A 21,490-nucleotide genomic window follows, 5' to 3' on the forward strand; every position below is an offset into this window, starting at 1 on the left:
CCTCGAACACTTTTAACTTTATCCGCATATTGACCTGGAACTGAGTAACTATGAAACTTATTTATGAATATATGAAAGTGAATCATAAAAAATACAATCTTTAAATCAAACAGATGAATAAAAGCGTTACAAAGCACAAAAAGTTTAATCCCTGGAACCTAACATTTACAGAGGCAAAAATCTCGATCCATTTTTGTCATAAACTTGTAATGGATCACTTTTCTGAAATAGCATATTTAATTCCTGCATTATTGATTTTCGGCATATTGTAAACCTTAAAAGAGGTTGTACATTTGCATTGTCTTCCGAAAAATATTGTGCAGGTTAGAAATGTTAGTTTCAGAATCACAAGAAAAACTTAAACAGCTCATTACAAGTTTCTATTAGCTAGCATCAACCCATCAACAAATTGAGATGGTATTAGGAGTCATAGAGATTTGTTGCATTGTGTAATGGCTTTTGTTTTGAGATGCCGTGCTTGTGCACTATAGGATCCAAATCCATCACATCCGAACCATTAAATGTATGTTCATCACGTTTTTATGGTATTTCTCCCTTTTACCCTATATAGAGTGAGAATTAGAGTTTGCTCCAGTTGAAAAAAAATGTTTTGTATTCTTGTCTCAATTTTCTGGAATTTTTCTAGAATTTTTGGAGCAAGACGGATTTTCGGGTGTCATAGTGAATAGTCATTGACCAGAGCTGACCAGTTTAGTATTCTATCAAAAATACCCTTTGGACTTCATGTGCTAGGAGTAGGGGTATCTACATTGGGTTTTGGAGCTGCTTTGGCTTAGGAAGGATATTCTAAGGGTTAGAGTCTTATTTTAGGAGCTAGTGAATTAAGGCAAGTGATTCTTAATCTCTTTTGCATATCCCCAAGTCCTGGTTAACCCCATGTTTTATTCGATGTTAAAAAACAACGATAACGCACAACGTAGTAACCCTTGCCTCGCCATATAAAACGCAAAACAACATAACGCATACTGTAGGTTGTGTTTTATTATTAATTTATATATTTAATATATAAATCATATACACAATGATTTTAATAATAGAATCATCACAATCTTCAAATATAACATCATAATTACTAAATATTTCATCATAATTTCAACAAAAATACATTATAAATTCTTAAAAACCAATAAAAAAATGCATACACTCTCAGGTCTCTACAATAAACTATATTGAGACAACGTAAGTTATATTGAAATAACGCAAGTTATATTGAGATAGCATCAGTCATATTGAAATACTGCATATTGTATCGTACGAACATAGAGGTACAATGTGCTGAGTTATTTTAATAGGTTGTGTAACATTTAAGGTTTGTTCTGTTACATAACATAAAATAACGAATTGCATAATGGGTTTTTTCAACATTGGTTTAATTTTCTTCACACACATGATTTATTCCATGCTTTATTGGGCTAGTCGGGTTTGATTAATGTGAGTTAGCAAAGATATTATTCTAATTGTCTATTCATTATTTGTTAATTCTAAACACCTAGTTTTTACTTCATAAAAAAGTAGATCTATTTAGCCACATCAGTAAAGGTTAAATTTTTATAGTTGAAACTTGCTATGATTAATCGGATTTTCCTTAGGTTAAATTTTTATTTTGTTTGAATAAGTAAAAAAATTTGATTTTCATTTGTTTTTTCAAATAAAAATATGTCCTTACATTCTAGATTTTTTAGTTGGCTAGATTTTTAGTTGGCTGTTATAGTTAGTTCTTTCAGTACTTTCCTGGAAACCACCTTAACAATGGGATAATTATAAAGAAACCATATTTTATTTTCAATATCTACATAAATCACCTTTAAAATAGGTTTTTGTTGCAATTGACCAGCTCGTAGTCAAATTTTCACTAAAAACCAAAATTAAGCTTAAAAATTCAAGTCAAGGTATGTGAGTTATATCCTAACAAGACCTAAACGCTAAAAAAATGAGTCATGTACATTGAATGCGAGTTTTTCGGGTAATTTTAAGTTTTAAGTGAAGAATTTGACTAAGAGGCGGTTGATTGCAACAAAAACCAACTTTAAATGTGGTTTATGTACAAATTAAAAATAAAAGGTGATTGTATTATTACCCTATTGTTAAGGTGGTTTCTAGGGGAAAAAACCTAGTTCGTTTTTTACCCAAAAGGTAGACATGAGAGAATAAGAATAAACATTAAAAAAGAAAGGTGGATAGCCGAAGGTAGCAAATTAGAGGAATGATAGAATATTAAAAGATAAACATATTACGATCATGAGCTAAAAGAAGAAAATAAATATAATAGCGTAAATTGTGCGCCTCCTCCTCAAGAAGGGCATTACAATTTATCTTTCTAAAAATGACATCTTAGGGGCATTAATGCTAGTAAATTACTTGAGAGGGAATAAGTGCAAGTGAAGGTGTAGATGACGTGGTTTATGTGCAATTCACACATATAATAAATATAGCAAAAAAAACAAAACCAAAAAAAATCTTATAAGGAGAGATGAAAAGGGAAAAAAGTGAAATGAAAAGCAAAAATGTAAAAGGGCAAGAAGAGGGGGAGATTTGGTGGGGACTAGGACAAGAGGGATGAAGGGGCTTAGGATAGAGTGTAGAAGGGGGCATTGCACTCGGGGCACCGGTTAGTGGGGAGCCCATTGGTGGGAGTTGTGGTGCTAGTTGGTGGGTATTAGGGGCAATGAACTTAGCGAAAGGGCAAGGGGCGATGGAAGTGTACAACGTAGGGGAAGGGGGCATATGTGGCGGAGAGATGATGAATAAATGTCTTTCGTTGACAGTGGTTAGTCAGCCCTAAGGTGACATTCTGTAAGGGTTGAATGTGATGGAAGGAGAGAGATTAGAAAAGAGAGAAGAAGATAGAGAAAGGGTAGATTTAGAATAAAGATAATACAAGGACTTGATTTAATAAATCTTAAAATATAGGACTTGATTTAATAAATCTTAAAATATATGAGTGTTTTTAGCTTTGAGTAGTGAAAGCATGGACCAACATTTATATGAAAATTATAAGAGGTAGAAGCAATTTTTCTCATATCATTAAGATGTTTTTGAAAAAAAAATTAAGATTTGATTAAATTGTCTAATGCAATATTGGGTGTGAAACCCTAAATTTTGAAGGTGTCGGGCCTTAATTGGTGTGAAACTATTGATTTAGATGTGAAATCAAATTCAATGACATTGTTGTGATGCCAAAAGAGTGATTTTGACAAAATCCTAACTCTAACCTTTGCGTAAAATTTTCTCTTAAGTCATTGCATTGACAAAATCCCAATATCTTAAAGCTTGTTTCTTTCTTCTCTTTCAGTTGCCGATGACGCCACCCACCTTTGTCCCCTATCATTTATTATTGGAGCGAAAAAGGATTCCATCAACACACCACTGATATCAGCATCAATCCAAATTTCAATATTTTCAATGTAGTTTACTTTCTATTCCACACAAAATGAATACCTTCATTTTGGAGCATAAGCGAGATGACATCATAAGATGGAAGAGAAACAGCTAGCAAATATTTTGATACTCACAATAACAACATAAATAAAACAAATTTGAATCCAAATAATTAGTCAAGGTAACAAGTAGGCATAAATAAAATATCCTTACTTGTCCAGAGGCTGGCTGATACTACATACTGCATGCTGAAACAATTTAAAATTGATATTCACTATCTGATTGATTAGCAAATCCTTCTGTGCCTTGTCTCTAACTTTTAAACAATCTAAAATATGATTTTGCCCCATGTCAGCAAGTTTTCTTTTAACAGCAGTTAGTCGGTGTAGTAACTTTTTTCTTTCCTTCCATTCCTGCATGGTAACAAGAACATTGCAAAAACGTATCAGAACGTATGTGAGATAACAGGAAAAAGAATGATAATTACTATAATATTAAAACTAATGAAGGTTACAGATGAGCATGACTCAAAGATGCGAAGCAGCATCGTGGAAATAAGAACATCATCACTAGTAAACTTGAATTTTTAACCCTAGACACACATTATAAGGATGGGTCTAACCGGAACATATTCCGCGAAAAATACAACTAATAAACTATACTTTTAACAACAGTAACAGAGTCGAAGAAGCAGCAGTGTCAATAGCAAGCTGCTTGTTCAGAAGAGAAGAAGTTCCAAAGTCCTACTTCTTACAGGTCTGGCATTCTCACTCGGATAGTGGTAGAAGTGAGATTAACATTTCAAGCATTGCCTGGAGTCAATAATGTTTGTTAAGGTTTAACAAAATTTTGATTGGGCTCAAGCTTAGGCTAGTTACATGCAAGACTAATTTAACCTAATTAGTAATATAATTTAACTTTCTTTATCCAACTATAACAAAATTCAAAACACACTGAATTAAATTGAGAGATGAGATAGCTAAAGCAGATCCTCGAGAGACATAGCAAGCAAGCGTAATTACACACCAGGGAGAATGGGCCTAGCGTGAAAGATCGCATAGACAGCGAGGACAAAAGGAAGAACCACAGAAAATGGATCTTAATATATCTTACAACACCCATTATTGGGACACGTGAAACCATGATTCCTTGATACATTGGGGTGCCAAATTTTTAGTTCACAGACATGTCAGGCCAATCGATGAGCAAAGGGCCGGAGACATAGATTCAAGAAGTGCCAATGTAATACATTTAAACGTGGGAAGGCAAGGAATCTAAGGATGAACTAAGAATTGTTCAAACCAAGGTTAGGTCATTTAGATAATCAAGTAAGGGTTAATAACAAGCACAAATAGTCAGCATGACTAGTTCTCCCTTTAGCCTATGTCAGATCCAGCGAAGTTGGAGAAACATTATCTCTCATTGATAAATTGATAATTGATATGAAAGTAGTTATTTATGGGTTTTTACATGAAAACCAAGTTTACTTTCACTCAATTTGATGGAAACTAACTTATTGATTTTAAATATGGAAACAACTTTCACCTGTTATTATCTTTGCAATGTCACACTTTTTGCTGATATCTGCCTAAAAAACATTCTCTTCCAAAAATACTCCTATCTAAGAATGTGCTAAGCATGTAAGACCCTCTTAACTCACCCTTAACTAAGGTTGGGGTTAGGGTTAGGGTTAGGGTTAGGGTTAGGTTTAGTGTTAGTATTAGGGTTCGGGTTAGGATTAGGAATTTAGGATTAGGGTTAAGGTTAGATTAGGGTTAGGTTTTACTTCTCTCTTCCCTCACTTTTATCTCCCTCCATGAAATTTTGCCCCAATTATATAAGGAAGAAGAAATTGAGAGGAGAAATGAGCTCAAAATTGTTAGTGAGAGAGAGAGAGAGAGAGATTTGGGGAACCTACATCAAAATATGATGATTTGGAGGACTCGTATCAAAATATGAAAGTTCCGGGGGACTAATATTAAAAAACCCTTGTTTTCTATAGTTAATGGAGCAGACCACATTTAAACATGGCTTTAGGGAGTTACAACTCATTTGATTTGCACGTGTTAGATTAGGGGTAATATGAAAATTGCAGGTCTTTTTTACGATTCAGTAAAAGTGAGACACGTGTTAGATTAGAGGTAATATGAAAATTGCAGGTCTTTTTTACGATTCAGTAAAAGTGAGACATTACAAAGATAATAGCAAGTAAATACGGTTTCCATAAAAAAAATCAATAAGATGGTTTCCATCTGTTTTAGTAAAAGTTAAGGTCCACCCTGAAAGCGACAGGGCAGTTCCCTATGCCAAACCTATTACTACTTCGTTCTCCCACTCAACTGAGCAAGTTAGAGCGGCACACTCGCTGAGCAAACTCCTGAGCCACTTATTTTTTTAAAAAAATTCTTTCTCCCAATTTCCATTTTTATGTTTCCTTTCGTTGAAATTGATTCAATGGTCCTAAGACCAACATATTACGTGTTTACCGCTGACTTGAAACCTTATTTTGAAGGAAGAAACTATAATCTATTCTTCTGGATATGTAGAGGAACCTTTCCCACACCAGAGGTGGGTGGCAAAAGCTGCAGGAGTTGAGCTGAAGACCTCTTATCTTGGTTGCTCGTCCTTCTCCCTTGCTCTACATACAGAAGTTTAGGGGGTCAAATCATAAATGAATGAGCAGATTCTACGTGATAAGGTTGCTAAAGAGATAAGCAATGACCGGACTAGACCAATGAAAACGGACACCAAAGTTTTTATTTGTTAGCCAACCGCGCCTAGTATCTAAAGTTGAGATGAATACGATCGTGTTCCTCACTAACTATAACGTCGATATATAGTGAAAATGGTCCTCAGTTCAGCAACACTACCTTTCAACCTAAATTGGAAGCAACAGATGCTAATCTTGCAGGTACTTGTATGATCATTTCTTGCCACATATTCCAACTAATACATGTTCATATGCTACTTAATATAGAGAATATATATCAACAAAAATATATTTATCTTTATTTTACAACCCCATCACCGAAAAACTCAAAGTGGGTCAAAACCAGAGAAGTTCGATAGGAAGAGCCAAAATTGACAAGATGTATGAGCCTCGATGAAAGAGTCAAAACATGGAAACACGGTCGATAAAATAGAAATGCAATGACATTGATGAAGAAAAACCTAGCGGTTACAAGATCAATGACATTAGATAGAAAACCAGGTACAACGATGGAAAACTCAGTGTCGGCAGCATCATTTGCAAGGGATAGGAACCACTGCATCTCAAGGGACAAAATCTTGGGGCCCATTAAGATCAAACAGCTAGAGATAGGATTTCTTGTACATCAAAGAAACTGATAGCATTTGAATGTCATGAGGAGCTTGTCACAAAGAAAAAAATCTCAATCGAGAATGGTTAATGTCCTGGCCCTGAGGAAAAAATCCAGTTTTAAGGAGACAAAAACAAGTCAAGCCATAATACTAGGTGTGACAGGACTAATTAGATGTCGCCATAGAAGAGGCCATAGGATGGGGATAAAAATCAGGGAGACATCAACAGCGAGGAAAGCTTGACGAACATATATCAAATTGGATATTGGAGAAGCAAATGTGAGACAGTGTCGGATACAAACTGTGAGTGTCGAGTACGGGGCGCAAGGAAGTAGAGTGTGGAGTAGCTGACAGTAACGAGATTAGGCTTGAATCGGTTCAGGTACATTGAGGTGGCAACAACAGGGACGACACACTTCCAAGCTTTGACAAAGGAGCTATGCGTTCCATGTTGTAGAGAATAGAAAAAAACCTTAATTGTTGTTTATTGAGATAATAAAAGAGATATATATAGCTATACAAATAGGGTTAAGGTTAACGGGTAATAGCCCATTAACCCAATACTCAATACTTAATTTAACACTCCCTCTCAAGCTGGAGCATAGATATCTATCATGCCCAGCTTGTCACATATAGTAGAGAACACCTTTGAAGAAGTAGTCTTGGTAAGAATATCAGCAAGTTGCTGTGAGGACGGAGTGAATATGAGAGCTACTATCTTCTTCTCCTAAGCATTTCTAACAAAATTGCAGTCAACTTCAATATGTTTTGTCCTCTCATGAAACACAGGATTCTGTGCAATATAAATGACAGACTGGTTGTCACAATGCATTGGCATAGGTCCAGGCTGAACAAAAACCAAGCACTGTCATAAACTTTCGTAGTCACACCATCTCACAAGCACTGTGAGTCATTGCTCTATATTCGGCCTCTGCACTAGATCGTGATACTACATCTTGTTTCTTACTTCTCCAAGTCACAAGATTACCTCCAACAAAAGTACAGAATCCTGAGATTGACTTTCGGTCTCTCATGTCTCTTGCGTAGCCAGCATCAGAGAAAGCTAAAATGTGAGTATGCTCATGCTTCTTATATAGCAATCCCTTGACAGAACGACTCTTTATGCTCATGCTTCTTATATAGCAATCCCTTGACAGAACAACTCTTGACATATGCCAAAATTTTTAGAGCTGTTGTCCAATGAACTTCTCTAGGTTTGTGCATAAACATGTTCAGTACACCTACTGCAAAAGTAATATCAGGTCTGGTAACTGTTAAATATATTAGCTTCCTAATTAGTCTCCTATATTATCCAGCATCATCTAGTAGAGAGGTATCATCACGCCACAAATCAATATTTGCCTCCATTGGAGTGCTTGCAGATTTGCATTCCAAAAGATTTGTTTCTTCTAGTAAATCTAGCACATACTTCCTTTGGGACAATAACAAACCATGTTTTTGATATGCAACTTCAATCCCAAGAAAATACTTTGGCTTTCACATATCCTTAGTGATAAAATAATGGTTTAGATACTCCTTAGTCTCAGCTAAGGCAACAGAATCACTCCCAATCAACAGAATATCATCAACATATACGGCTAAAATAACCAAACCAATTGTTGTGCCTCGAAGAAAGACAGAATGATCAGACTGATATCGTTGGAAACCAACATTAGAAATAACCTTGCTGAACTTATCAAACCAAGCTCGAGGACTCTGTTTTCACCCATAGATGGCTTTTCTCAGCCTGCAGAAAATATTCTCCCCCTGAGCAACATACCCAGGAGGTTGCTTCATATAAACCTCCTCGTCCAAATCACCATAAAGGAAAGCATTCTTCACATCCAGTTGGTGCATCACCCAATCCATATTAACAGCCAGAAAAAAAAGAATTCTGATGGAGTTGAGACGAGCAACGGGAGAAAAGGCTTCAAAATAGTCGACGCCATATGTCTGGGTATAACCTTTAGCAACCAGACGTGCTTTGTAACGGTTAACAGACCCATCGGAGCGATATTTCAGGGTATACACCCATCTGCAACCAACCACAGTCGCTCCAGTAGGAAGAGAAACCAAGTCCTAAGTTCCTTTAGAAAATAATGCATTCATTTCTTCATCCATAGCCTGCTTCCAAGCTGGTACTAACATAGCTTCCTCATGTGACCTGGGTATAGATACAGTGGACAAGGACAAAGCAAACTGACGAAAAGATGGGTTGAGACGGTCATAAGAGACAAAAAAAGAGAGGATATTTCGGGCAAGATTGTTTACCTTTTCGAAGAGCAATAGGGATATCCAAGTCAGAAGGAATAGAGGTCTTAACATGAGATGGACCGACAGCTTGAGATGAAGATTCAGTAGGAGCAAATTCAGGGGCATGTACTTTCGGACGACGAGAGTATGTCAATAAAGGCTTCGGTGCAGGAGCTACAGGAGCAGGTAATAGAATAGTAGTAGGAGCAGAAGAAGGTAGTGGTACCTCTGGACACCCAATAGTAGTGGAAGCAGACAAAAAATAAGGGACAGACTCAAAAAAGATGACATCAACAGACATAAAATATTTTCTGGTGGATGGATGATAACACATATACCCTTTTTGAGTACGAGAGTATCCAATAAAAACACATTTGATGAATCTAGAAGACAACTTATCCAAACTAGCAGTTAAATCCTAAACAAACGTAGAACCAAAGACACGAAAAATCATAGAGAATTGTTTATCAGGATAAAGACAATTGAATGGTATTAAACCATCAAGGACAGAGGAAGGCATGCGATTAATCAAATAATTTACAGTGAGAACAGCATCAGACCACAAATACTTTGAAATATTTATATGTATCATCAGTGTTCTAGCAACATCTAGAATATGTCGATGCTTTCTCTAAGCAACTCCATTTTGTTGTGAAGTGTGAGAGCAAGAAGTCTGATGAATAATGCCATTAAGAACACAAAATTTTAAAACATCATCTTTCATATATTCCAAAGCATTATCAGTACGAAGAATACGAACAGAAGTAGAGAACTGAGTTTTTATTTCATTATAAAAGAGTTCAATAACGTGCGAGACTTCTGACCTCTTTTAACAGATAAAGCCACGTCATGCGAGAGAAATCAACAAAGATAATAGAATATCGAAAACCTTTCACAGAGGGAACACGATAAGGACCCTAGACATTAGAATGAACCAACTCAAAAGCAAAGCTATTACGTTTATCGACTCGACTCTGAAAAGTAGTACGATGATGCTTACCCAGTTCACAAGACACAACCTAAAGAGGAAATAGATGACTGAACAGGAACTACCGATCTAAGTTTTTGTAGTGAAGGATGACTCAGACGCCAGTGCCACAATAAAGTAGAGTCAGACTGTGATGCAACAAGACCAGCCTCTGGCACACTATCGTCCAAATAGTACATATCTCCTCTCATGTCCCAAACCAATCTTCATCCCAGTTGTTAGATCTTGAAAAACATAATAAGATGAAAAGAATGTGACTTTATAGTTATTTTGTTTTGTAAACTTGCTAATGGATAATAGGCTAACAGGGAATTTTGAAACATATAACACATCAGTTAGTTTTAAAGAGGAAGTAGCATGAACTACTCCATCACCACGAACTGCAGAAAGAATACCATCAGCAATGCGGATAGAATGACTTATCAGAAAGATGTAAAGATACAAAGTGGTCCTTTATACCTGTCATATGAGATGAGGCTCCAGAATCTAGTAACCAGGGTTTGTGAGAAGAAGCTATGTAAGCATCCATACCTGAAGAGGACGCATGAGTAGCAGAATGAATGTTCTGAGAGAGTTCTAGCTGGCATAACCTCTCATAATCTGAGAAATCTAAACAGTAGGAACAGTAATAGCTGGACCACCAGAAGTAGTAGCAGAAATAGATGAGTGAGTCGATTCGGTATTAGCTACCTGGGTCCACTGAGGACGACCAAACTTCTCTCAGCACTTCTCAGAAATATGATTGGTTCTCCCACAATGACCACACTGACGTGAGCCCTTATCAGATTCACCTGGCCTCCCACTAAAAGAGTCACGTCCTCCCCCTAAATCACGACCACGACCATGACCACGACCGCGACCTCTGCCCCGACCAGAGAACATGGCAGACTGATCCATTATAGGTGAAGATGGTACAGTAGTATCAGAAATAACACCAGTAGAGACCTCCATGACTCTGGAGAATATAGCAGCCAGTGAGGGTATGGTATCGCCACCCAATATCTGTCCTCTCACTTGGGACTGTAAAGTAGGATGCAATTCAGAAAGAAATTTGGACACTGTCAGATCTCGACGATACCCCAATAACGTCGTTGTATCAACTACTGCAGGCTGATGCATCTCTAGTTCGTCTATCAGTCCTTTCAATTCACCAAAGAATTTCGGAACTGACTTATCTCCTTGTTTGAGCGCAAATAGTCGCTCATAAATTTCAAATACACGGGAAACATTCTTCTCGTTCCCGTACATAACCTTTAGGTTGTCACACATCTCCTTCGCAGTGGTTAAAAACATAATGCTGCTACTGATATGTGCTTCCATACTGTTGAGAAGCCAAGTCATAACACAATAATCAGATGAGAACCATGAATTATAGGTGGGATCTGAGGTTGGTGGTGGAGATGCCATAAGATGTGGTAGTTTGTTCTGAGCGTCAATGAAGATGCGGAAAGCTTATGCTCAGAACAGATAGTTTGTGCCATTCAATTTAATAGTAGTCCCCAAGACTACCTTGGACGCAGAGGTCTCACCAGGAACAATAGAAGGAGTAGTAGAGGAGGAGATATCCGATATCAAAGTAGTAGTCATTTTTTTATTTTTGAGCAACAATAGGAGACAGTAGTCAAATAGACAGATTAGTAGTAGAGATCCGTTCTTGAAACATAAACTAAGAACAGATCAGGAGTAGAATTAGAGGTAGAGTGGTAGATAGTCATGCCCTCACGCCGCGTAGACGAGATCACCTGAGGGAGAGAGTCCTGGCTTTTATTTGCACAAAGGCTCAATTTCTATATTCTTGTTTCTCAAATGAAACAAGAATAAAAGTAAAATATCTCAATAACGTGAGATAGACACTCTTCCTCTCATCAGTTCTATGACTGAAATATCGAGTGATACAATTGTCCTCTCATCAGTTCGAAGACCGAAATGTCGAGGGAATAGGCAACACGCTGTAGGGGGGTGCGGCGCGGCAGTAAGTGTGGCAACGAGTGGACAGCGACAGGAGGATGGGTAGCGGGTGAGCAGGGCGGTGTGCAGCGGAGTGCAGCAGGAAAGGCGGCGCAGGTGGGGACGGTGTGACCGCAGGGGTGTGGTAGCGGGTAGGGGGATTGCGGCTATAGAGGAGGGGCGGCAAAGGAGGAGAGGCGACAGCAGTGGTGTGCGGCAAAAGGGGGCGGCGGCTATGTAGTTGGTGAAGAGGTGGCGGTTTTAGGAAGGGATTTGTGGCGGCTAGGGTTTCTTGCTCTGATACCATGTAGAGAATAGAGAAAACCCTAATTGTTGTTTATTGAGATAATAAAAGAGTAAGATATATAGCCATACAAATAGGGTTAATGTTAACGGGTAATAGCCCATTAACCCAATTTCCAATACTTAATTTAACACATGTCATGTGGGCGGTCTGCAGCCAATGAAGGGGATGTTGAATGTTTTGATAAGTGCGAAAGATGACCCTCCCAGAGAGGAGCTCTATCGCAGAACTCTAGATGACTGCAGCAAGGAAGTTTGGATTTGTCCGATTGACTGGTTGGTCTGCAGATCAATAGGCTGGGGTTAATAGTTGTTTGGATTCGTCCGATCAACTCATCAGTCAGTTGACTGATCGATCGATTGGTTATTCGATCATTCAAGTCATCTCGTTGGATCAGTTGAGGATTGCAAGTTCAGTGTGGCTCATCAGAAGTGGAGAGGGAGGTAAAAAATCCAAAATAAATAACTAAGGAGTCAAGTAGCAGATGTAAACTTACGCAGGTTCCACAGATCAGTGGCCATGACTCAAGTGAATATCTACAATAAATAACCGTAGCACGTATATAAATTGTAGCCAAAACTCAAGTGAATAGCCAAAATAAATAACTGTAGCACTCTATAAGCTTTGGCTGATGTAGAGGAACAGACTTAAGTGAGGGTTTGGCTTTGCATCTGGAGGTGAGGGTTGGCATTGGGCGGAAATGGGAGAACGCAAGCAACTAGATTCAGTAGAAGGCATTTGTAAAGGACATAGCTTTGAAAAGAGAGACCGGAAGTGAGATCTCAAAGTATAGGCGAGAAGTATAAAATCGAATCCGATAAAGAGGAAGGATTGGATCAAGTTGTTGTTGGTGAGATCATAGGAGGGGGCAACTGCCGGAGGTGAGAATTGCTGAAGAAGAAGAGGACATCAGTGTCTAGTGCGTCAGGGAGCACGTTGATGAAGATAGGTGAGGTTAAGTATACAGACAAATAAAGAGAGGGAGGTGCAGATCTTGATGGCACCTATGAGGAAAGAGGAACCCCAACAAAGGACGAGGTTGACCAGACATAGCTGAAGGAAGAGGAAGGATGCTGGTTAGGATGGATCCTTTTGACAGATGAAAGCCAGGGAGATTGGGTCTGGTTGACAAAGGACCACAGAAGGTTGAATTATAAGCAATAACAATTTTTAATCCTGGACATATTTATTTAGCCGAGCACTTAACTACAAACACCAAAACTTGATATGCAAACATGCTTATATAGTGACAACTAGAATCCAGCACGCACTAAGAAGGTTGATTTATAAACGAAAATCTTAGGTTGATTAGTCATTAAACAACTTTTACTCCTGGGAAACACATTTAGAATTTTGTGTATGAACCTGGGCCAAGCACTCAACTATGAACACCAAAACCTGATTCGTAAACATGATTACACAAGTTGTAAAATGTCTAAATGCAGTGAAGAATCCATAGTGCACAAATAGAAGTTTGATTTATAACATCTAAGGTTGAGTTAACACTTTCTGTTTTGTATATGAACCTAGGCAACCACTTAACTACGAACACATAAACCCGGTACATAAACAATATGACTACACAAATTACATACTGTTAAAAGCACTGTAACAAAGAATATGAATGATGTTACTAATATTTTGAAATTTCCCAAAATGAGTCAAAAGAGGGGCAAGACGTTATCGTATTTTCTTAAACAAAGAGCAAACAGAAAAAACAAAAAGAACAAGAACAACATGATCAACAAAAGGGACACCAAAGAAAACTTGAAAAAAGTTTGTATTTATATTTTATAGAACTTTATTTATATAATAGGAGACAATACTTTTCTCCTCCCTACAAATGCAAAACTTTTCAATTAATTAGAGGTTAATAGAGTAGGACCCAGCAGGACAAAAATTGATCGGGAACCATTGGGGAACCATCATCTCAGCCTCTACATAGGCATTGAGGCGCATATGCATGTGAGTAGAAGAAGCATTTCAATGGGGAAAATTTTTATAGAAAAGTTAAAAGATACGGAACTATACATTATCCACCATAGACAATGCAAGCACCAAAATTATCACCTGGGAGAGTAATAAGAGATCTACCTTTTCAATTTATAAAGATATTTGAAATTTGTTAAAGGAAGCAGACCTAACCAGCTGGCGTCTTTCTTTTTTAGATCGCATGTCAGTACGTAAGTTGAGCTCCAAAAGTCCTTTAGGAGGAGTGATGCACATTTCTCTTTTATCTATATCAACTTCTGGAACAATTGCTTCAACAAACGGGACCCACACCACTTGACTAGAAGAACCTCTATGTGACTTTGACGAATTTGAGTGATCTATTGTTTCTTCCGCTGAATTAAGTATGACTTGTAAAAGATCACTAGCACCATAATTGAAGACCTTGGCTACCACTCCGATTTGCCTGCCAGTTTCCTGGAAAAAGATAAAGCATTCTTTATTATATCAAGAAACTCATCAACTATATTAAAAGCTAAAAAGAAAAGTATTTTCCCTACTTCCCAAGTTGGAGTTCTGTGCACGGTATTTTTTAAGTCACACTACAAAAGAGAGGATGGACACATTCGAACAAGAGTAGCTCCCTTGAAAGAGAAAAAGGACAAAATGTACTGTACAAAGAAAAATAGTGATGGCCTATTCTCCCTCTCGTCTTCTTTTTCCCATTGAGAAAATACTAACCCGATTTGTCCCAAAACACCTTTAGTTATTTTTGTCTCTCAATATTGTAAAACCCCGTGAATTTGAATATTATGTGATAAATATGTTATATGGTGATAAATAACATATTTTGATGTTTGAGTATGTTAGGAATTGATTTGAGTTCAATTCAATGTATATATGTGAGTAAATGAGAGAAACATGTACGAACACGCACGAAACCAGGAAAAACTGATAAGTCTCTGCTAAGTCGACTTATGAGTCGACTTACCAAGTCGACTTATGAGTCGACTTACCATAAGTCGACTTGTGACACTGATAAGTCGACTTATCGGCTGATTTCCAGATTTCTTTTGGGTTTCGGATCATATCCGTTTTGTTTCGATCACAGGATTATATATACCCTTCTAAACTCTAATTTCTACACTTTTCACGTAAGAACATAGCCATCCTCTCCCCTTAAATCCTAGATCTCGCTTTTGGTGTTCCTTGAGGCGTTTGAAACGTGATATCGAGCAAAGGGAGAGAGATCGTGGGCTTTTATCGAAGAAGAGACCTTGCACGCGTGTTGGGAAAGTTCAACAGCGACCTGAGGCAAAATTATATTCGTCCAAACCCATCCTCATAGTTAAATAAGTAGTTTAAGATGTTTAATATGTTGTTTACATGTTTAATCTTAACCTGTGGTGTTAAAAATTAGATTTTTGATGTTGAAACTTAAACCAATGCTAGATTAGTAATCTTTTCTTGCTGTTTATGATAGTATCATGATCATGATCATTAGGGTTACATTTAATTTCGTTTTTAACCTTTTAAACATACTTAACTCATGTGTTAACCCTAGTTTGATGTCTAATTAAATTATCATGCTTAAACCCTAGGTTTGTGCTACCTAAATAATCTAATCATGTTTTAAACGAATTTATACCTCTGTTCATATTTATAATTTATCATGCTTTGATAATCATGTTGGTAATATATGAGAAAACTGAGAATTTTGGTTATTTATGAAGTAAATCTTAATTAGTTTTTAATCCAAGAGTTAAATCATGTGATCTGATCTCTGTTAACTAATTTGAAAAGTTTATAACATGCTTCCTATGTTCCATGTAAATCATAATAAGTTTTATTTGAGAAATATCGTGAAAAAAACACCGAAAAGTCAATTTTGGAGTCTACTAAGTTGACTTGCCATAAGTCGACTTATGCCAGGCATAAGTCGACTTACGGGCAAAATTCTAGATTTTCTTCCTGTGTTGGTTTTGCACTGTTTCGAGATGCGTTCGCGGGGTTCGAGACACACTTCTTTAACGTACATTCACAAACACACAAGTACAGTGTCGTTACACACACATGGGTATCCTGAAGAGAATTAATACGAGTTTGATTTGTTTACACTCGAGATAGAGGTTGATTACACAGTTTATACACGAGATGGATATCGTTGATGAGCTCAGTTCAATGCGACGTGGGGTAGTGCGTTGATATTCTATTTGTACAGGCCATTGAGTGGGGTTTAGATGCTTTGTCTAGCAGTCTGTCCACACGAGGACGCGATGAGGCTTGTGAGTCGTCTTTTAGGATACCTATAAGGTAGGTCGTCCCGCACTCATGTTACGCATTGAGATCATGATAAGACTAATGAGCCATGTACACTGTTTAAGATACCTTCTGTCCCGCATGATAATGCGATAAATCATATCTTGTAAGGATTTGCATTGTAACGATTATTGATAGTCTGAATTTTTTTTGGCGGATGTCAGTTATGTATATGACTCATTGCTGAGATATATGATCGAGATACTTTACACTTGAAAGTACGCGGGAATATATGTTGGTATTTATCTTATCTTCCCAGTGATAGTGGAAGATATTATAAATACGATATTATGAATGTCTTACCTTCTGTACTGTTTTATTTTATTCTTAGATTAGGGTCAATGATTAGCGATTCATAATTTGAGACATGTGATATATATATGAGGGTTTTTTTATTTGGATTATTTCGCTCGACGTACCAGTCTCATGTTGTGGTTTTTTAATTATTGATTCCATATATATTGTTTATCTCTAGCTCGGTGTTAATGTTTAGATACTTATAATTTGGGACATATAGTATATACATAAGAGTTTTCTTATTTGGATTATTTCGCTCGACGTACTACGTCTCGCATTATAGATGTCTAAATATTAATTTTATTAGATACGAAGAAAATGATCTAGGTAAACTATGCTTAATTGATAGAGCCTCCACTTTATCTAACAGTCCTTCCCCTGAAACGGATGGAGATGATCTTGCTTTAGCGCTCTGACGCTCTTGTTATTCTTTATTTTGTTTTTAATTTCTTTCAGGCGGTTCAGAGCTTTGGAGAGCCGCAGGATGACGGAGTTCTGGCATAGTCACCGTCGCATGATTTTACTATTAGAGACTCCACCGTAGTTTTGTAGTTTCATTCAGACATTATAGTTTTATTTTCATATTGTAAAAGCAGCGTGCCTTAGTACGATTTTTAGTTGATTCATGTCGAGACATTTTCTTTATTCCATATATCAAATGTATTTCAGTTGAGACATGATTTTTATTTATGAGATATCTCTTTCCATATCATGTCTATTACGTTTATTTCTTTATTTTGCATGTTTTGTACATACACTTCTTTTGATTCCACTAGAGGATATTACTATAATTGATGAAACCTGTTATTGCACAGTGTGGGTGCATGGCAGGTTTGACATCTCTGGGTGTGAAAACAGGGGCGTCACAAATATTTCTCAGAATTGTGCTACGGTGTCCCATCTTTGGGTGTGAAAACAGGGGCGTCACAAATATTTCTCAGAATTGTGCTTCAGTGGACACTGTTAATACAGGAGATAGGGACCTGAGACAACCCATGGCATAATTTATTTAGCAAATGACAAAGAGGTTGGCCAGAATCTACAGACGTGGGCATGGATTAGGTAGGGTGACTGTGAATCACTCCTGCTCGTGGCAATTCATTTTTTCACTCTCCTCCCTAACAATCTTCTTTAAATGGTCTAAACTAGCAGGTACAAACCACATCTAGTAGCATTGAATCATTGATCATCAATTATTCTTGTTAAGATTAATATATGCACAACTTACCTGCAATGGTAGTTAAAAGGAATTATTTTGCAGATTTTATAGGCGAGTAAAATAATTGATAAGAATAGGAGAACGAGGCAATGAAATTCTGCAGAAAGGTATCAGTTAAAGATCTAAGGTAAGATTACTAGTAATTGTGTTTGCGCTACAATAATACCATTATGGTCCCTTCTACTATGTAAATCAATTGAACTTGAAGAACTTATGGTAATTGTAATTACAAACTAAAAACTAACATAACTTTTTTAGAATGAAAGATAGTTATATTAACTCTAGCCATTTTAAAAAAATCTATAACAGGACGATAATATGCCAGGAAAAAGATTAAGAGTATGAACCTTAAGAATGACACTCATTCCAACAAGATCCGGAGTGTAAAACTCGCCTTCCTCCAATACTGGCCTGTCTCCTACTTTTACTAGCAAAGTGGAACCAACAATCTGCTTAGCCTGAGGTGAGGTAGATTAAAAGGGTGGTTAAGACCTAAAAGAATAACATATAAGACTTTACACAAGGAGAAAAAATAGGAGCGTATTATATTAATAACAGACTTAAGTCCGTAACCATATCAAAACTTTACATGCAGCAAAAGCATCAATACCAGCTTCCCTGATTATCTAAACATAATTCCATTTAATTCCCATAAATATAAAAGATAAATGACCAAAAAAATGTTGAAAAGTGACCAAGAGATTTAAGTGAAGAACAGCATATACAGAAAAAACAGATTCACTCAGCATTACACAACCTTCAAGGGAATGTAGCTTCCTCCATGGTACATGAATACCCATATTTCCATCCAGCCAAAATCCATAGAATCTTACTTCTCAAACACCTCTAACTTTTGTTGTATTTTCCTTGTCTTTGCTAAACCATAGCCATCGCTGCTGCCACAATTTCTCCACGAACCATCAACGACTATTGACACTACAAAGAGTTCTTACCTTCAAACTTCCCCTGAAATTTGGGGATTAAATAAAGTTCAAGGGGTTTTTATGGGTAACGCCCCAATGTTGGGGTTTTGTGAAATTTAGCCTTACTTTTGCTGCTAATGCCACCACCTAGCCACCGCTCCAAGTAACACCATCATTGCAATCACTACTCTCCCCAACCCTCAACCCCCCCAAAAAAAACAACGCACCAACCAACACTACTAGTGTTCCATTGTGGTTGTCGTTTTTTACAGCCACCATGGCGGCCATGACAGTGAAGCAACGATAGCATCAACTGTCGCCACCTCTACACCACCATCGATGATGATTGCTATCACTAATTGTCACATGTAAATGTCATTGTCATCAGGACCACAATTGGTACTACATATCCACTATCATTACCACTAGCTATGGATGCCACTACCGACTATAGTCATCATTGATAGAATTGCTATTGCGACATTGTTGCTTTTTTCCTAAGACAACTACCATTATTGTCTTATCACAGTAGAGTATTATTTTTGGAAAGAAAAGGAAAAAAACTAATTTTAAACTAAAACTCATCCCAAACTCGAACCCATTACTAACTCTTCACCTAACCCTATCTCTCTGACTCTCTTCCTCTCTCTTGCATATTCCCGCCACCTCCTCTTCTCAATCTCCCCTAGCCTCCTCTTCTACCGCTGCTCCTCTCCCGCCATCGCCTCCTCTCTCGCCGCCTCCTCTCCCGCTGCCTTCTCCTCATCCTCTTCACCGCCACCTCTTCTTTGCTCCTGCCACCTCTTCGCCAGCTCCTCTTCTTCGCCACTGCCTTCTCCTCGAGCTCCTCGAGCTGATCACTACACTTCCTCCTCGATCCACCTCAGCTCCTCCTCTTCGCCGCCTCTTTCTCTTCATTGCCAGCCCTCCTCTTATCTTTTCAAGGTAAAATTTTCATCTTTTTTCAGTGTTTTATTTTTTCACTGTGATTAACTGATTATGTTGAACAAGGTGATGTTTCTTAGTATTTAGTTACTATTTTAGCTATTTAGTATTTATGCATGGTTGATTATGGATCTAAGATTATTATTTATGTTTTTTTACGATTTTATATGAAATTAATACATATTTTGTGAATTATTATAATTAAATAAATTTAAAATTAGGCGTCGTCTAGGCGTACGCCTAGGCGCCGGCTCGAACGCCTAGTCCGCTTAGCACCTTCTGTAACATTTGAAATAATATACACTTGCTGTAATATACAAACTATAATAAACATTGTAACACAATATTTCAAGAAATCTAGTGCACGAGAATCAAATTCCTGGAAGATAACTATATTGCGTAATGCATGTACCAAACAAATACAAGCATAAGCGCTATAAAATTTTTTTGGAGAGCTAATGGAATAGTTATTTGTTTTGTTTGGCTTTTCCCCATTTTTCCTTTCTTCTTTTTCTTGATAATCTTATTTTCTTGAGTCTTGACTGCAGCGAAATAGCTCCTAAATAACAGCATAGTTGACGGCTTGCACATTTGAGATCTCTCCTAAATTGCAACTCTGACACCGTGTGTGCCCATGTAACCATGCAGTAACAGAAACACTTGTTTATCAAAACACTTGTTTACCGAGTTTATTGAGCTCACCACTGAGGATAAAACATATTTAGGAGTTACAACATCCTTAGAGTTCAGTGTTCTCGTCATTGCTTAAGCTTGAGAGAGTTCAAACCAGTAGCTATATAGTCTACTATATATAGAGTATTTATCCTTGGTTTCTTCCAAATACCTTCTTATGTTTGTCTTACTGGAGATAGAGTTGAGAATATATCTCTTTTTCTTTATTTTTTTGCCTTTTATTTATTTATTTATTTGTTTGTTTGTTTGAGACAAATATAGTTGGGCAATTATAAGAGGTATATCAATGAATAAGTAGGATGATAATTAAGAGGAAATTAAACTGAATCAGCAGAAGTGATTATTGAATTAACCAACTTGGTCTACAGTATCAATCCCTTGGAGACTGATAATCCAACTCTTCTGAGCAGGATGGTCTCTTCCTGCTTTCAGCTCCACTTCTGAAATCACTTCTTTCCCCGAAACTCGTGCTCGCAACCATCTTTTCCCCGGCTATAAATAAAAATAAAAAACCCAAAAGTAAGAGTAAGATGTGAAGAGAAGATTTGGGAACTACTATTATTTGTCTATGCGGATGGAGTGTGAGGAGACAATAGGATACCTTGGAGAATCTAAGATGTGGGAAGTCGGTGGTGGGTTTTAGTCGGAGCTCGCCTTGAAGACCATGTACCTTGCTAATGTAACCAACCTCGACGAAATGATCCATGTCTTGATCTTGTCTCCGTTCCTCTTCCACAGTATACCCTTCTTTCTTCTCTTCTAATTCTTAAATAAATAAAAGCAAATAAACAAGGATCGAACGGTGAACAGAGGGGAATTCATGGTGATTGATACCTTTGGCAGTGCAGAGAAAGGGGGTTCGCCGGTGAGATAAGCGAGATGGAAGGAACACTTGTAGTTGGCAGCGGCGGTAGCGGAGACGGCGGCAGGGG

At 37.4% G+C, this 21,490-nt stretch overlaps 1 protein-coding gene across 2 annotated transcripts in view; it reads right to left on the reverse strand.

The window, feature by feature from the left end:
• LOC109827991 overlaps positions 1-21,490 on the reverse strand; it is a 27,905-nt gene that overhangs the window by 6,308 nt on the left and 107 nt on the right. The window contains exons 1-6 of one of the 2 annotated variants that reach the window (XM_020395043.1): positions 21,393-21,490; positions 21,160-21,323; positions 20,916-21,050; positions 18,345-18,455; positions 14,358-14,639; positions 3,613-3,812 (exon numbers count right to left, since the gene is read on the reverse strand). The exon at positions 21,393-21,490 is cut by the window's right edge and continues 107 nt beyond it. In XM_020395043.1, the coding sequence (XP_020250632.1) occupies positions 3,613-3,812; positions 14,358-14,639; positions 18,345-18,455; positions 20,916-21,050; positions 21,160-21,323; positions 21,393-21,490 (990 nt within the window). The remainder of the gene's footprint in view (positions 1-3,612; positions 3,813-14,357; positions 14,640-18,344; positions 18,456-20,915; positions 21,051-21,159; positions 21,324-21,392) is intronic. The other variant, XM_020395103.1, reaches the window with a different exon arrangement.

The sequence above is a fragment of the Asparagus officinalis genome, chromosome 1 (genome assembly GCF_001876935.1).
Source record: "Asparagus officinalis chromosome 1, Aspof.V1, whole genome shotgun sequence".
NCBI classification, from domain to species: Eukaryota; Viridiplantae; Streptophyta; class Magnoliopsida; order Asparagales; family Asparagaceae; genus Asparagus; species Asparagus officinalis.